The sequence below is a fragment of the Polypterus senegalus genome, chromosome 14 (genome assembly GCF_016835505.1).
Source record: "Polypterus senegalus isolate Bchr_013 chromosome 14, ASM1683550v1, whole genome shotgun sequence".
NCBI classification, from domain to species: Eukaryota; Metazoa; Chordata; class Cladistia; order Polypteriformes; family Polypteridae; genus Polypterus; species Polypterus senegalus.
Genome location: NC_053167.1, coordinates 145,259,117 through 145,273,875, shown reverse-complemented (window position 1 = coordinate 145,273,875; position 14,759 = coordinate 145,259,117). Strand labels below are relative to the sequence as shown.

The 14,759-nt window shown below is 49.0% G+C and overlaps 1 protein-coding gene across 2 annotated transcripts in view; it reads left to right on the top strand.

The window, feature by feature from the left end:
- ipo13b (importin 13b) overlaps window positions 1-12,323 on the top strand; it is a 33,984-nt gene extending 21,661 nt beyond the window's left edge. Inside the window, exons 12-20 of one of the 2 annotated variants that reach the window (XM_039736066.1) lie at window positions 7,098-7,178; window positions 7,279-7,416; window positions 7,499-7,595; window positions 8,432-8,484; window positions 10,476-10,542; window positions 11,285-11,343; window positions 11,421-11,510; window positions 11,587-11,768; window positions 11,849-12,323. In XM_039736066.1, the coding sequence (XP_039592000.1) occupies window positions 7,098-7,178; window positions 7,279-7,416; window positions 7,499-7,595; window positions 8,432-8,484; window positions 10,476-10,542; window positions 11,285-11,343; window positions 11,421-11,510; window positions 11,587-11,768; window positions 11,849-11,945 (864 nt within the window). In that variant the 3' untranslated portion in view covers window positions 11,946-12,323. Of the gene's footprint in view, window positions 1-7,097; window positions 7,179-7,278; window positions 7,417-7,498; window positions 7,596-8,431; window positions 8,485-10,475; window positions 10,543-11,284; window positions 11,344-11,420; window positions 11,511-11,586; window positions 11,769-11,848 lie in introns of those variants that run through there. The other variant, XM_039736067.1, reaches the window with a different exon arrangement.
- Window positions 12,324-14,759: the final 2,436 nt, after the last annotated feature.

The window sequence follows — 14,759 nt, the reverse complement described above, 5'->3', positions numbered from 1 at the left end:
GCCAGAGGCAGAGCATCAAGCCAAGTTAAATGTGTTTGCTCACAGATTTTAGCCAGTTTAGATTTCAAGGTGCCATTGCATCTCTCTACTATGCCCCCACTCTGAGGATGGTATTTGCAGTAGTGATGTACATTTATCTGAAGCCAAGTAGTCAATTCATCAATCACAGAATTTACAAAATGACTACCATTATCAGTCTGCAATTTCTGTGGTATTCCCCATCTTGGAATGATTTCCTTTATCAAAGCTTTTGCCACAGGTTTGGCATCTGCATGTTTGGAAGGGAAAGCTTCCACCCATCGGGAGAACAGATCAACAATTACTAAACAGTATCGGTACCCCTTTGATGGTGTTAATTCAATGAAGTCCATTTGAAGGTGTTCGAATGGACCCATTGGGTTAGGTGTAACGGCGGGACTTACCTGAATACCCTTCCCTACATTAAATTTCTGACATACTGCACAGCGTTTACAGAATTGCTCTGCGTATCTACAGAAGCCTACTGCTTCCCAATGTCTCTCAACCTCTTGAACCATTGCATCCTTTCCAGCGTGATCCAGGCCATGTGCAATTTTTGCCATACCTGGAAAAGAAGCTTTAGGAAGGAAAGGTTTATTAGTTTGCTTATGGGTCCAGATCTCGACCAATGATCCTTCCTTAGACCAGTTTCGTCTTTCTTTTTCTGCAGCTGAACTCTGTAAAGAAATGACTAAATTACCGGAATCTCTGTCATCTGTCTGTTGGAATAAAGAGATTTGAGTATTATTATAAGCAGCTTGGTTCGCGAAGTGATCGGCCAGTTTGTTTCTTTACTAACAGGATCTTGTTTTTCAGTATGGGCTTAACATTTAACTATAGTCAATTTTGATAGTTTAGTTATGGCCTCTAAGAGAGATTCTATTAGTGTTTGGTGCTGAATGGACTTGCCAGTACTGGTCTTGAATCCCCTGAGTTTCCATAATGCCCCATGATCATGGCAGACTCCAAAAGCATATCTAGAATCAGTATAGATAGTTACAATTTTTCCCTCTGACAACTGACAAGCTGGGGTGAGAGCTATCAACTCAGCTGCCTGCGCGCTTAAACTTGAAGAAATTCGGTTTGCTTCCAGCAGGTGGTCACCTTTGACCACTGCATAGCTGGTTGAAGGTGTTCCATTTTCCAATCGTAAAGAACATCCATCCACAAAAATTATCTCTCCTGTTCCTAAGGGTGTTTCCTGTAGGTCTGGTCTAGGTTTTATAACCTTAGTTATTTCATCATGACAGTTGTGGGGCTCCCCTTAATCTTCAGTTAGAAGAAGAGTAGCTGGATGTAAGGTGGAGCACCTTTCTATGGTAACGCTTTGACAACGTACAGAGTACATTTTGATAGTGTATTGCCCTAGCAGTAGTGAGATGTGAGGTTTTAGCCTGTACTAAAATGGAGTGTATGGCGTGAGGCACTTTTACCACTAGGGGGCTCATGAGCACATATCTGTACTGGCTAGCATGGCCTCTGTTGTGGCTGCTACAGCTCTGAGACAGGTTGGAAGTCCCACAGCCACTGGATCCAATTTTTTCGAAAAATAGGCTAAGCCTTTGTTTTTTCTCCATGGAGTTGTGTGAGAACTGCAGTCATATATCCTACCTTTTCGTCCATGAACAGAGTGAATGGACGAGATAGTCAGGGAGTTTCTAACGCTGGCGCAGACAGAAGTGCACTTTTTAAGTCCCATAGAGCCTTCTCAGCCTGTTCATTCCATGCCACCTGACCAGAAAGGGGGAGATCAGGGGTGATCGCTAAAGTTTGCAAAGGCTGTGCTCTTTCAGTGAAGTTTAAAATCCATTGCCGGCAGTATCCTAGAATGCCTAACACAGACACAACCTGTTGCTTTGTAACAAGTCTAGGAAGATTTTGAATGGTGTTTATACGATCGCTAGAGAGAGAGAGCTCTTGTTTCACAAGAAATGTCATGACCTGAATATTTCACAGTTGTTTGAATTAACTGCAGTTTTGTTTTAGAAACTTTATGGCCATTTTCTGCTAAAAATAATAACAATTTCTGAGTATCACGTGCACAATCTTCTTCTGTAGTACTACACATTATATCATTTACATACTGTATCAATACACTGTCTTTATCTGGCCTTCTAAATTTTGAGCAAGAGCTTATCCAATACACAAGGGCTACAATAAATCCCTGAGGCATAACGGTCCATGTCCAACGGCGGTTTTAGAAAGTAAAGGCAAACCAGAATTGAGAGTCGGGGTGCACGGGAATAGAAAAGTAAGCGTTAGCAAGGTCAACAACAGAGAAATAACGGGTGGACGGGGTTATCGTAGAAAGAATAGTGGAAGGATTAGTAACAATAGGTGCCCTAGGAAGAACTGTAGAATTAACGTGTCGAAGATCTTGAACAAAAACGCCATGAACCGTCAGCCTTTCTGACAGGTAAAACGGGCGAGTTGACTGGAGAGTATTTAATTTGAATGATTGCTCCGCGTTTCACGAGATCGGAATGTACGGCGGAGATGCCAGCCTCTGCTGCTGGAGACAGAGGACACTGGGCGCGATGCGTGCGGTAAATCACCAGTGGCTCACAGTGTGCTATCCTTCCATAATCATTTTTCCCCTGGGACCAAAGTGCATCGGGAAGTGAGGAAAGCCAAGAGGGATATGAAGTCTGTAATGAAAATGTGGAGAGGGTGGGATGGCATAATGAACGGAAAACTGGAAGGTCATCCCGAAGTAAAACCTTAGTTATCAAATGATCTGAGGTATCAAAAATACCCGGAGCAACGTGCAGCCAGTCCGTCCTATCGAGACATTGTTCCACCCATTCCCCAATTTCGACCCAGCGAACGGTGCTAGAATTGGCTAAGAAACATGGGGAACCGAACCTCCTAAATAGAAAACGCTTTGTGAATATGTGAGGTGAACTGAAGCAGCGGCTTTGGTGGATGAGAAAAACATGCAAGGGATATGGAGGGTCTCTGGGCTCGTACCTGAAGAGAGAAAAGATTCTAACCAAGGTGTGTCTTCTTCAGCAGGGGAGTACTGGGCAGTGCAGTGGAGGGTGTTGGGGACTTGTAAGTGGGGAAAAAGACATGAAGGAAAAGAGTGTAGGGCTTTAAGGAGAATGGTGTGTGAGGAGATGTTCAGGGTCCGAGCTGCAGAGGAGGGCTTAGTGTGGGGGGAGGTGTGGCACAGGAGTTTAGGAATAGAACAGTAAGACCTTCGAGCGGTTAGAGAAATAGAGAGGGAGAGCTCAGTCATCAGATCCCTTCCTAACAGATTAACAGGGAAGAGCTGATTTAACAAAAACCGGTGCATCAAAGTATAACCACTGGAATGAAGCTGAACCTGAAGATGTTGAGACACCAGCAAAACATGAGGTTGTCCAGAAGCAGTAAGCACAGTCACTGTATCGTTAGAGGCAGGGACCTCCTTCAGCGAAAGGGTGGAACGAGTAGCTCCAGTGTCAACGAGAAAAGCAGTTTCAGTGCCATTCACCAGCAAAGTCAATAAAGGATCTGAGTCCGCATGGCGAGTGAGCAAAGGCAACTGAAGAGAGTGGCTGGGGGTCCCTGTGAATTCCTAGGACCAAGAAATAGGGAGGCGGGGGAGGAAGCTGATGTGGGCAATCACGGCAGAAGTGTCCCATCTCACTGCACCCGTAACAGGCATAAGATGTAGGTGCTTGATCTGAGGGGAGAGGCGGCTGGGCAGACGAAGAATTCGGATTAGGAAGCAAAAATCCACGTCCTCCACGTCCTCGGCCCCTGCCTGAGGCGGCTCCACCTGCGTAATAATTCATTTGTGCTGCGATTAACTTGGTCTGAGTGTCGGACTCTTTTTGTTTAGTCTGTCGTTCAGCATGCTCCGCGTGTCGTTTAACTTCATCAAAAGTCGCACTTTCCCATCCAATACAGGACGTGCGTACTTTATTTTGAATATCACTTCTGAGTCCTGACACAAAAGGGGGAACTGCTGCTTTGACACGGTGGTCTGGGCTGTCTAAACCAGAATGATTTGTCATCAAGTCCTGAATGCGGCGTGCCCATTCATCTACCGTCTCATCTTTCTTTTGTTTAGCAGCTGAAATAAGGGACCAGTTGGTGCCCTTTTTATATTTTGCAGTTATTGCAGTTTTCACGTGTTCCCATTGGGCAAGGAAAGGACCCTCATTATTTTGTCCACGAGGCAATGCCTCATTCCACTGCCACTGCGCTCCGTTATGCTGCCCATGATTGACAGTAGCCCAAGTGGTGCCCATCTTTCTGCGTAGCACTTGGGTCCATTCAACCGCACTGGGTTTGTACATGTCGTCCAGTTCCTGCATCTGTTCCACAAACTTCAACCCCCCGATTACCTTACGATCAGGCACTTCGGACACTACGTCTTACAGCTCTTGAATATCCCAGTTACAGTTACAGTCGGTGTATCATTCCAGTAGTGGGGTTAGCATTTCCTGTGGGCAGTGTGGGATCGTGTCAGGGGTTAGGGACCTCAATTAAAGGGCATGAAAATGTGGGTGCTAAAGGTTTAGGGGACTTATCTCTGAGGGTCTTGCTTCTAGTACGTTGTGAAATGGAGGGCTTTTTGTGTGAGTTAGAAGAGCCTCCCATAGCCCCTAACAAGTGGCCGTCAGTCTCACTATCCGGATGTGTAAGTGAGGAGGGGTCGCACTGATATTGTTCATCAAAGAAGTCATCAGTAACTTGGGCATCGGTAACCACAGGAGCCGTTGGGTCAATGAGTGAATGTGGCGGTGGAAGGGGTTGTGGGTAAAGTGTTGGTGAAGAGAGAACAGGATATAAAGGGTCTTTTTTTATCACTCCTCTTCCTCCTTCCTTCAGACTGGGGTCCCGTATCAGCCTGCACTTTCTGTAAAGCTATAGGCAGCTCTTCCTTTTCCTTTCTAGTCTTAACTTCGGCAGCTAAAAGCTCAGTCCGTTTCTGTGCCGCTTCCAACGTACGGTCTTTAATAACCAATTCCCATCTGTCGTACATATCCATCCGATAAGGACCTCCATTACAACAACCCTGTGTATTTCTTCACAGTATTTTTCTAATGTCCTGTATCTCGCTCATATCTCCGGTTCCTTCCACTACGCCATCTACCTGCACTGTCCTTATTCCACTTCCTACATACCTTTTTAAAATCTAACCCAGTCGTCTTCTCTATTAACTTTCTAGGGGGACCCGTCTTTCGATCCCGACGGCGCACTAGGAGCCTGGTGATTCTCTGAAAATAATCCCTGCAACAGAGGCTTTTGGTGTCGTAGGGGATAGTTTGACCGGTTTGCTGACTTGTGTCCCCATAGTGGGTGGCAGGATGTCACAGAAAACAGCTCAGCCCCCTTTTTTTTTCTCCTCGTCCCACTTGTCGTCCGCTCCCGGATTTCAGCTCAGGTGACTTTGTGTCCGTTTATTGGGTTCAGCAGAATCCCACGTCAATTCTCGGCGTGGAGTCCGGGATATGGAGGTTTTTACCCCGATCCCTTCATCAGACGCCTTGTATGCGTCAAACTGCCAGGTTTTGTCTCCGTCACCTGAGCCACCCGTCAGAACAAGATTATGACAAGACACCAAATGAGAACCACGTCCTCCCCCTTTATATTCAGACACACATTTTCCGGCTATTCCACATTCAGCCCTATTCCTCTCTTTATTTATAGGGTGTGCCACTCGCCCCTTTCTATTCCACTTCACAAAGGATGACTCCCTAACATTCAAACTTGTGCCTGTTTTCCGGAGGGTCCCGAGAACACCCCTACAGTAATGATACACTATGCTCTTTGCTCTTTTTAAACTTCTATTATTTCCGGCACACCAGTCAAACCAGCGGAATTCCCCCAATCTACTCACCGTGACTCCGTCCCCCTGCCTGGAAATGCCCGTCAGGTCGTGCCTGGTATCGGCTAGGAGGAGGTCAGGGTCTCCCCACGCAGGAAACGCCCAAGGCAGGCCAGTCCTAACTTTTACCGGAGCTGGTCCTCCAGACCCAGCCGGAATCGGTCCACCGCTGGGGTCCTCTGGACGATCCTGCTTAAGGAGTCGTCTGCCCGTCTCCTGCCCCACGTTTGGGCGCCAAAAAACTGTGGATGAAGACTTCAGACCAGACAGCAGGTGTGGGTATAAAGCAGCTTTACTGTGCAGAGTCACGGTGAGAAGAGTTTCAGAAAAGCAGACCATCAAATACATGACAGCGTCGGGGCTCCTCTGAATGCCGTCTGCTGGGTGGGGCACAGTTTTTATATTATACACAATCCTTGAGCCCCTTCAACGCCCCTTTGTAAAACTCGATTTCTTGTCCCCTTTGTTATGCCGTTCAGATGTAAACTAAGGGACGACGTGATAAGGCCGACTCAGTGTGGAATGTCAGACCTTGAGTCCTTTGATCAAATATTATTCTGTTTGCTCATCAAAGCAGGCTGTTACATCAGACATGAATTAGTACAAGGGAACGAAGAGAACATTCGTCTTCCACAGTGTCCAGCTGTTTTCAGGTCACTCCTTGACATGTTCAGCTGGCCGTCCTAAAGCTGCTTTGGCTCCTTGTCACACTGGAGGGTGACCTGTGGTCCTGAGTGCAGGTCTCTGTCAGTAATGACAAGCTTGTCACCTCGCAGCTGAATGTTGCGTCACCATAGGGGTGGCACTGGACAGGTGATGAGCAGCCCCTGGTGTCCTGCAGATGTGACACCTGCCACTGAAGACCACAAGTCCAGTCCCAGACCACACCAGACCAGAGGTCTTTAGGTGTCATTTGACGGACCCCAGAAAAGCTGCCATTGGCTTTTTACTGAGCAGAGGCTTCTGCTTGTCCCCTCTGAGTCTGAGGTGCTGGCTGTTGTCCTGCAGAGGACCAGTTGAGGTCTGCCAGGGTGACCCCCCCATGCCATCTTTCATCTATAAGTGAGGTCTATTGACAACTGTCTGGTTAAACCAAACTTGAGGGGGCCGTCGTGGTTCTCTCGGGAGGTGCAGCACTTCCTGCCACCTAACTAAGATGGTGCCTGGCCTGGCATGAAGACCCACAGTCCGGTGTCATAGACCTTTGGCTTTGTTTCCCCCCCCCTCCGACGCTGACGCCGCTTTGTCCCTACAGGTGGTGGTGGTCCTCCAGCAGCTTTTTGCCCTCATCCAGAACGTGCTGAGCAAGTGGCTGAACGACTCGCAGGTGGTGGAGGTGAGCAGGTGGGCCGTGGGCCTAGTGACCCGTCTCGGCATTTGCTGCGCCTTTCCATGACCCTGACAATGTGTATGTGTGTGTGTCTGCTGTGCCACAGGCGGTGTGCGCCATTTTCGAGAAGTCGGTGAAGACCCTGCTGCATGATTTCGCCCCCATGGTGCCTCAGCTCTCGGAGATGTTGGGCCAGATGTACAGCACAATCCCCCAAGCGTCGTCGCTGGACCTGACGCGCCAGGTGAGGGGGTCCGTCCTCCCGGGGGGCCGTGCGTGAGCCCACCCCACTTAAGGCCACGTCTGATCACGTCCTCTTCTTTCAGATGGTCCACATCTTTGCTAATGAAACGGAGCACTTCCCACCCATCAAGGCGCTCTTCCAGCTGACCACCTCTGTGACGCTCTCCATTTTCCAGCAAGGTAGGTCTTGTCAGACACCTGGAGCAGGATGGAGGAGGCCATGAGTGAGAATGCGGTCCTGGTGTAAGTTGGGGGCTGGGTTTGGTGGGAAGGTGGCAGATGCTGCTAGCCCCCAGTTTTTTCCCCCTCCGTGGCATTTGGGATGTTGGCAGCCACTACTGGACTGAAGGCCCAAAGGTGGGCAGCAGCACTCTGGTCCTGGCCCCGCCCCCTCTGGTGTGGGTCGGGCGACGATGACTACGGCACAGCGCCATGTAAGACAAGACGTCTGTGGTGGGCCCTCAGCGAGTGCTGACCTTAAGGGGGCGCCAGAAACCGAAACAGAACCACAGCGTTGAGGCGGTGGAATGCTGGAGATGGAGGGGACCGGGGGTCCAGGTCGTCAGATCCCACCGCACCTGGGGGGGGGGTGGGGGTGGTATGACAAATGACTATTGGGGCCTGTACAGGTTGATGGAGGTTCTGGGGAGCATCACAGAGTGTTTCGGGGGACGGCAGGGGTTGGTGGGGTTGCTGTGAGTGCCTTCTGAGCAGTTGGGGGTCCCAGAGAAATGTTTATAGTAACTCAGAGGGCACTTCTTCTTCTTTCGGGGGTCTCGGGGGGGCTCAGTAGCAGGGCCCCAGGTTTCTCACGTCCCTCCCCTCTTTGTTCCTTTGCTTTTTCTTTTCTTTTCTTTGACAGCTTCATGTTTCTCTTTGTTCTGTTTGCGCCCGCCACGCCCTGCTTCACTCGGAGATTCTTTCAATGTTTTTTTTCCCACAATTACAAGACAATTGAGTTGCTCTTTGTACCTTCTTCTTATTATTTCTTAAGTTACATCTTTATTATATTTTAGGGCCCAGGGATCATCCTGATATTGTTGATTCATTTATGCAACTCCAGGCTCAGGTGTGTTTTTGGTTTCTTATTTCATTCACGTTCAGTTTCCTCCTCCTCCTTCTTCTTCTTCTTCTTCTTCTTCTTCTTCTCCCTCTTTCTCTGTTAATTCGGCCCATCTTTCAGTTGATAAAATTCCTTTTGGGATTCTGAGCTTGCAGGAAGTACTGCTGGTCCTCAGGGTGAAAAGACAGGAGGTGGGCTTCAAGAAGGAAACTTCTGTGTTTGGGAGGGAACAGACACTCCTTAAACCAGCAATGAAAGATTTTGGTAAATGTTATCAAGGGGGTCATTCTGAGGACATCGGGGACCCTAAACTGGTCCTCTTCATCAGACCGACAGAAGTAAAGAGTGACCTGGGAATAAAGAAAAAGGTGAGCCTGTCACCTGACCTTGACTGCACACCAGGTGGCGCTATAGGCAGGGTGACCTCTCAAAGAAGACAGCCAGCCTGGGGCCCACCAGACACTGAGCTTATGGGGTTTAGGAGGAGAGGCAATGTGTCAAAATGGACTCCCGAGGGCCACAGCAGCGCAGCTTTCACTCCGGCCAGTCCTCTCACTAGTAGGCCGCAGTCTGGAGGTGCGAGCCGAGCCGTGCTGTGTGTGTCAGGATTTGAGGAACAGCGAGGGGTGCAAATGAGACAGTTGGCTGGGTGGGTCATGGGCCCCGCTTTGTTAGGCGCATCTCATTAGCTGGTCAGCCGTGGGACTCGTTTGTTATGCGCATCTCATTAGCTGGTCAGCCGTGGGACTCGTTTGTTATGCGCATCTCATTAGCTGGTCAGCCGTGGGACTCATTTGTTATGCGCATCTCATTAACTGATTATCTAATGGACTTGGTTGTTATGCACATACTTTATAAGCAGTTGGTGGTCTTTGTTATATGCATCTCATTAGTCAGTTAACTGGTCAACCACTCATTATATACGTCTTAGCTGGTCAGCCGTGGGACTCGTTTGTTATGCGCATCTCATTAGCTGGTCAGCCGTGGGACTTGTTTGTTATGCGCATCTCATTAGCTGGTCAGCTGTGGGACTCATTTGTTATGCGCATATCCGTACTTCATAAGCCGTTCGTGGTCTTTGTTCTGCACGTTTCATTTTACGTGGTTGTCACCAATGGCGTATTCTGTCAGGGTGATGCAGGTCCTCCCTGAGGTGACATCACTCAAACCCTGACCCCTGACCCTAGCAGGCAGCTCTTGTGGCTCATCTAAAGTAGCAATCCGTTTAGCCAGCTGCAGATTGTCCAGCGTCCTTCCTGACTGCCAGATGTCCGTCTCGCTGTGCACGCCGCCTGTTAAAATGGTGAGCTTGTGAAGGAGAAGGTCAGCAAATTTAAACTGCCTGCCCCATTAGCATCAAACCAGCAGCCACTGCGGTGGTCCGAGACCTCAGACTGAACACTGTAGCTTAGTTTTATGTGCCCGATGTGTGGTCACTAAAGGCCCAGCAGAGGGACACTTGAACTGCACAGACTCTCAGCAGTGCCTAGCGGGCGAGCCCAGTGGTGTAACTGAGGGGTGCTGTGCCCCTGACTTGTGCCCACTAGACTGGAATGGCGGATGTGTTGCACAAACTCCCTGTAGAGGGCGCCACCCCCTTGTCACGTGACTCGAGAGACCCTCACATGACCTGCAGTGCGGCCTGCTTGGCATCCCCAAACCCCCTCTCTCTCCTCACTTGTCTTTTACATGTAATAATTTTCTTACATATTTGATCATACCTTTTAATTAATTTAAATTTTAATGTTTGGTTGGCAGTATGTTTTTTAGATTTCTTACATTTAATGAGTTTGTTTGTTTAGTTTGGTTTGGTTTGGTTTTTTTCCTTTTGTTATTTTTCCTTTGGTTTTCTTTTGTTGAGCCTCTAAGAGCCGAGGGCAGGCGGCTGGCAGGTAAGCGAGGTGGGCGTGAGAAGCCCGTGGGGCGCGTGGATGGACGGTGGCCCTCCTCCTCCGCCGCATCGCCTGCGTCTCTTTTAAACCCCTTTCTGCTTTTAGGCCCTCAAACGGAAGCCCGACTTGTTCTTGTCCGAGGCGCTCGATGTCAAGGCCATTTTCCACTGTGGTGAGTATCTGGGGGGCTGCTAGTGTGGCACGTGAGGGGCACTGAACTCCTCCTGGAGGGGACCGTTGGGCCGCTCGGGTCAGCCAGTGTGGCTCTTGCCATTGGGTGGAGAGCCAGCAGGCCAGGGGTGCCCACCGAAAGCATCAGAGCTCCTGGCACACGCAAGTGGATGGCCGGGTGGTCCTGAAGTTGGGCTCCTTGGTGGCTGTCGGCAGGTGACCTGTTCAAAGTGTCCATTTGGTGGTTGGTCTGCCGATGGACAGCACTGTGCACAGATCACCAAGGGAGAAGCTCAGGTGGGCATCCCGTGATGGAGTGCGTCAGAATCGCTGGCAGAGCCGCTGCTGGTCCCTGTGTGTTAAGTACGGCTGGAGTGACAAGTGTCGCCGTGGGCTGTCTCTGACCCCTGTCCCACGGGTCACTCTAGGGCTCCGTCACTCGGCTGCCAACCGAGGTGCATGTGGCCTTTGCTACCAGTCTGTGTCCCTCTGGGCAGGTCTATCCCACTGGTCGCTCATTTTGCCCCCCATCAAGCCCTTTACCGCTCGTGCCCGGGTGGTGGCTGAAGAGCTACAAGCATTGCGGCTGGTTGGTCAGTGTGTCCCCGTCACCTGAACACATGGGTCTCTCAGGAGGGGTACGGCCTGATTGTTCAGTGTGGGGATGCCAGCTGTCCAAGCACATGCGTGTGTGACCTCGATTGCCACGCTGACCCTTGGCATCCCTCTCTCTCTTTCCACAGGCGTGCTGTCCCTCAAGTTCCCCGAGGCTCCGACTGTCAAGGCCACCTGCCTCTTCTTTGTAAGTAGCCCTCCATGTGCCTTCTGCCCGCCGTCTACTTTTCTGCCCATCTGACCGTGTCGTGCATTAACCCGCAGACGGAGCTGCTGCCTCACTGTGGAGACGTCCAGCTGATAGGACAGGTGGTACACGATGATGGCCGGATGCTCCTGCAGGCCCTTCTCGAGGTAAGGCTGTGTGCCAGTCGGGTGGGGGGGGTTTGGGGTTGGCAGCCATGCCTTGACGTTGTCTTTGGTGCCGCAGGGCATTGGTGGTCAGTCTTCCCGCAATATGATGGATCAGTTTGCCGAGATCCTCTTCGCCCTGAACAAGCACTGCTTCAGCTACCTGTCGCTGTGGCTCAAGGACCTCCTGCAGCAGCCCACCTTCCCGTCCAGCCGCCTCACGCAGGAGCAGAAGGACACCTTCTGCCAGCAGATCCTCAGGTAGAGAGAGTCCTGGCGTCCAGGGGGTACCACTGTGTTTAATGAGACCACTTACGGGTGTTTGCTCTCTCTGCCCACAGAGAACGTGTCAACAAGCGGCGGGTGAAGGACATCGTCAAGGAGTTCACGCTACTGTGCCGCGGACTGCATGGCACCGAGTACGCCGCGGACTACTGAGCCCGCCTGCCATGCCAGCTGCTCGCACCGTCGACCTTCTCTGTCTGTGTGTCATGTTGGGACTCGAGGGGAGGCTGGACAGGTTGGCACCCCAGTGCCGTGCTCTCCCCCAACGCATGCGAAGGTCAGCCGAGTGACCCTGTGCCCACAGGAGGAGCCCCCCTTTCCCCCCCCCCAACCCGCTGGAGTGGCGGGCAGCCCGGGCACAGCGCCTGTGTGTGTCCGTGTTTGTGCTCTCGTTGTGTGCTGACTGGACGCTGCCCTCTGAGCCTCTTTGGTGGACCTGTGTGCCCACGCGGGCTCCTCTGCCCCCCCGCCCTTCTTGATCCTGCTTGGCTCCAGCGCTCCTTTCCGTGTCCAACGCTGGGCTGCTGGGTTTCTTTTCTTTTTTTCTTTTTCTTTTTTTTTTTTTGTACCAGGTTTTAATTTATTAAATATCGACGAGATAAGCACAGTGTGCCCGCGCCGTGTCCTTTGTGTGAGTTTCTGGAGGTGCCCCCGGGGTGGGGGTCTTCAGTGGGATCTCGTCTATTGATGCAGGCCCCCAGGCTGTCTGGCCTGGATGATGATCGGCTTGGGGTCCGCTGATGGGCATTTAGTAATAAATAACTAAGGGTGGTCCGTCAGTTCTGCCATCCAAATTCAAAGAGTTAGGTGCCAAGCTGAGGAGCAGAACTGACAAGATGGTCTTCTCCAAAGTTCTGCCTGTGCCACGCCAGTCCAGGTAAGATTGAGGAGATTAGAAGGCTTAACGTGGCTCAAATCTTGGTGCAGGGTAGAAGGGTACAGGTTTAAGGGGCATCAGGACTACTTTTGGAACAGATGGGACCTGTTAGACTGTGATGGGTTACATCTGAACTGGAGGGGCACCAATGTATTGGGTAGGCGTATGTGTAGGCCAGTCGAGGATTGGAGGAGCAGGGAGTTTAGGACAGGCCAGATTTAGATCTATACATGGAAGAACAAACAATGGTGTAGAAATAAAATGCATAGTAATGTAAATTTTAAGCAAACACGTAAATAGAAGGATTAACACATTAAAAATAGCTTGACTTGATGCTAGAAGTATCAAAAATAAGGTAAGTGAGTTGGAGTCGTATGTAGCAGAGCACAATTATGATATTATAGCAATAATGGAAACCTGGCTAAATAACAAAGATGGGGATGAGTGTAACATAGAGGGATACACATTTTTAGGAAGGATAGACAGAACAGAAAAGGAGGTGGGGTTGCTGTTTATGCCAAACAGGGTTTAAATGTAAGTCATCTTCAGTTGGATGATGAGCCCCATCTTAGTGAGGACGTGTGGCTTCGCCTGGAAAATATTAGGGAAAAAGGTCTTATTTTAGGAGTGTGTTATAGACCACCCAATTCAGACAGTAATTTCAATACACATCTTTTAGTAATATCAAAAGGCAAGTTTACAGGGGATATTATAGTCATGGGGACTTTAATTATCCAAATATTAACTGGGATAACCTTACAGATGGAGGAGCACAAGAGCAGGAGTTTTAGAAGTAATCAGCGACTGTTTTTAACACAGCATGTTAAAGCACCAACAGGGGTGAAGCCTGTCTGGATTTAGTATTCTGTAATAATCAGGATAGAATTGAGGGTGTAGAGGTGATTGAACCACTAGGGTCAAGTGACCATAATGTAATACAATTCTCAGTATTTTGTAAGAGTACAGATGCAAAGACTAAAATTGTTAAGTTGAACTTTGTAGGGCTAATTTTGAGCAGATGCGACAAAGTCTAAGTAGGATAGACTGGGATGAGCTTTTAAATGTGGAGACAGTCGAGGAGCAGTGGAACAGGTTTAAAATGTTTTACATGCAGGACAGATACATACCTAAATTTGGAAGTAATAGGAAACTAAAAAACTCCACGATGGATTAATAAAGATTTAAAAAGAAGTTGCAAAGGAAAAACTGCTGTATAAGGCATATAAGACTAATGACTGCAAAGAGAATGTAGCGTATGAGAACATGAGGGCAACCATTAAGAAGGATATCAGAGAGGCTAAAAGACAGTTGGAGAGGAATATAGCAGATAAGGCGAAAGAAGACCCCAAGAGATTCTTTCAGTATTTTAGTAGTAAAAGAACAGTTAAGGAGGAGGTCAAGTTCATCAGGAATAGTAAAGGGAATTAAAAGATACAGACAATGAAATAGCAGATGCCCTAAACTTACATTTTCTGAGGTGTTTACAAGTGAGCAAGTGGATAACCACTCAGAGGTAAACAGGACTACTAAGGAGGTACTGAGGGATTTGGAAATTGTAGAGGGAGAAGTGCTGCTCAGATTAAATAAGATGAAATCAAACAAATCACCAGGCCCAGATAATATTTATCCTCGTGTTCTTAAGGAGGCTAGTGAGTACATATATAAACCCTTGACACATATTTTTAGGAAGTCACTGTGCACTGGAGAGATTCCAAAGGACTGGAAAATGGCAAATATCATCCCATTATATAAAAAGGGTGACAGGGCAGATCCAAGCAACTATAGGCCAGTAAGCTTAACATGCATCACAGGAAAATTAATGGAAGGAATTATTAAGGATAAGATTGAGCAACACATGGCAAGGACAGGAGTTATTAGGAACAGTCAGCATGGGTTCAGAAGAGGGAGGTCGTGTTTTACTAACATGTTGGAATTCTATGAGGAGGCAACAAAAGGATACGATCAAAGTGGAGCTTATGATATTATTTATCTGGACTTTCAGAAAGCATTTGATAAGGTGCCACATGAGAGGTTGGGCATCAAGTTAAAAGAAGTGGGAGTTCAGGGTGATGTTTTTAGATGGGTGCAGA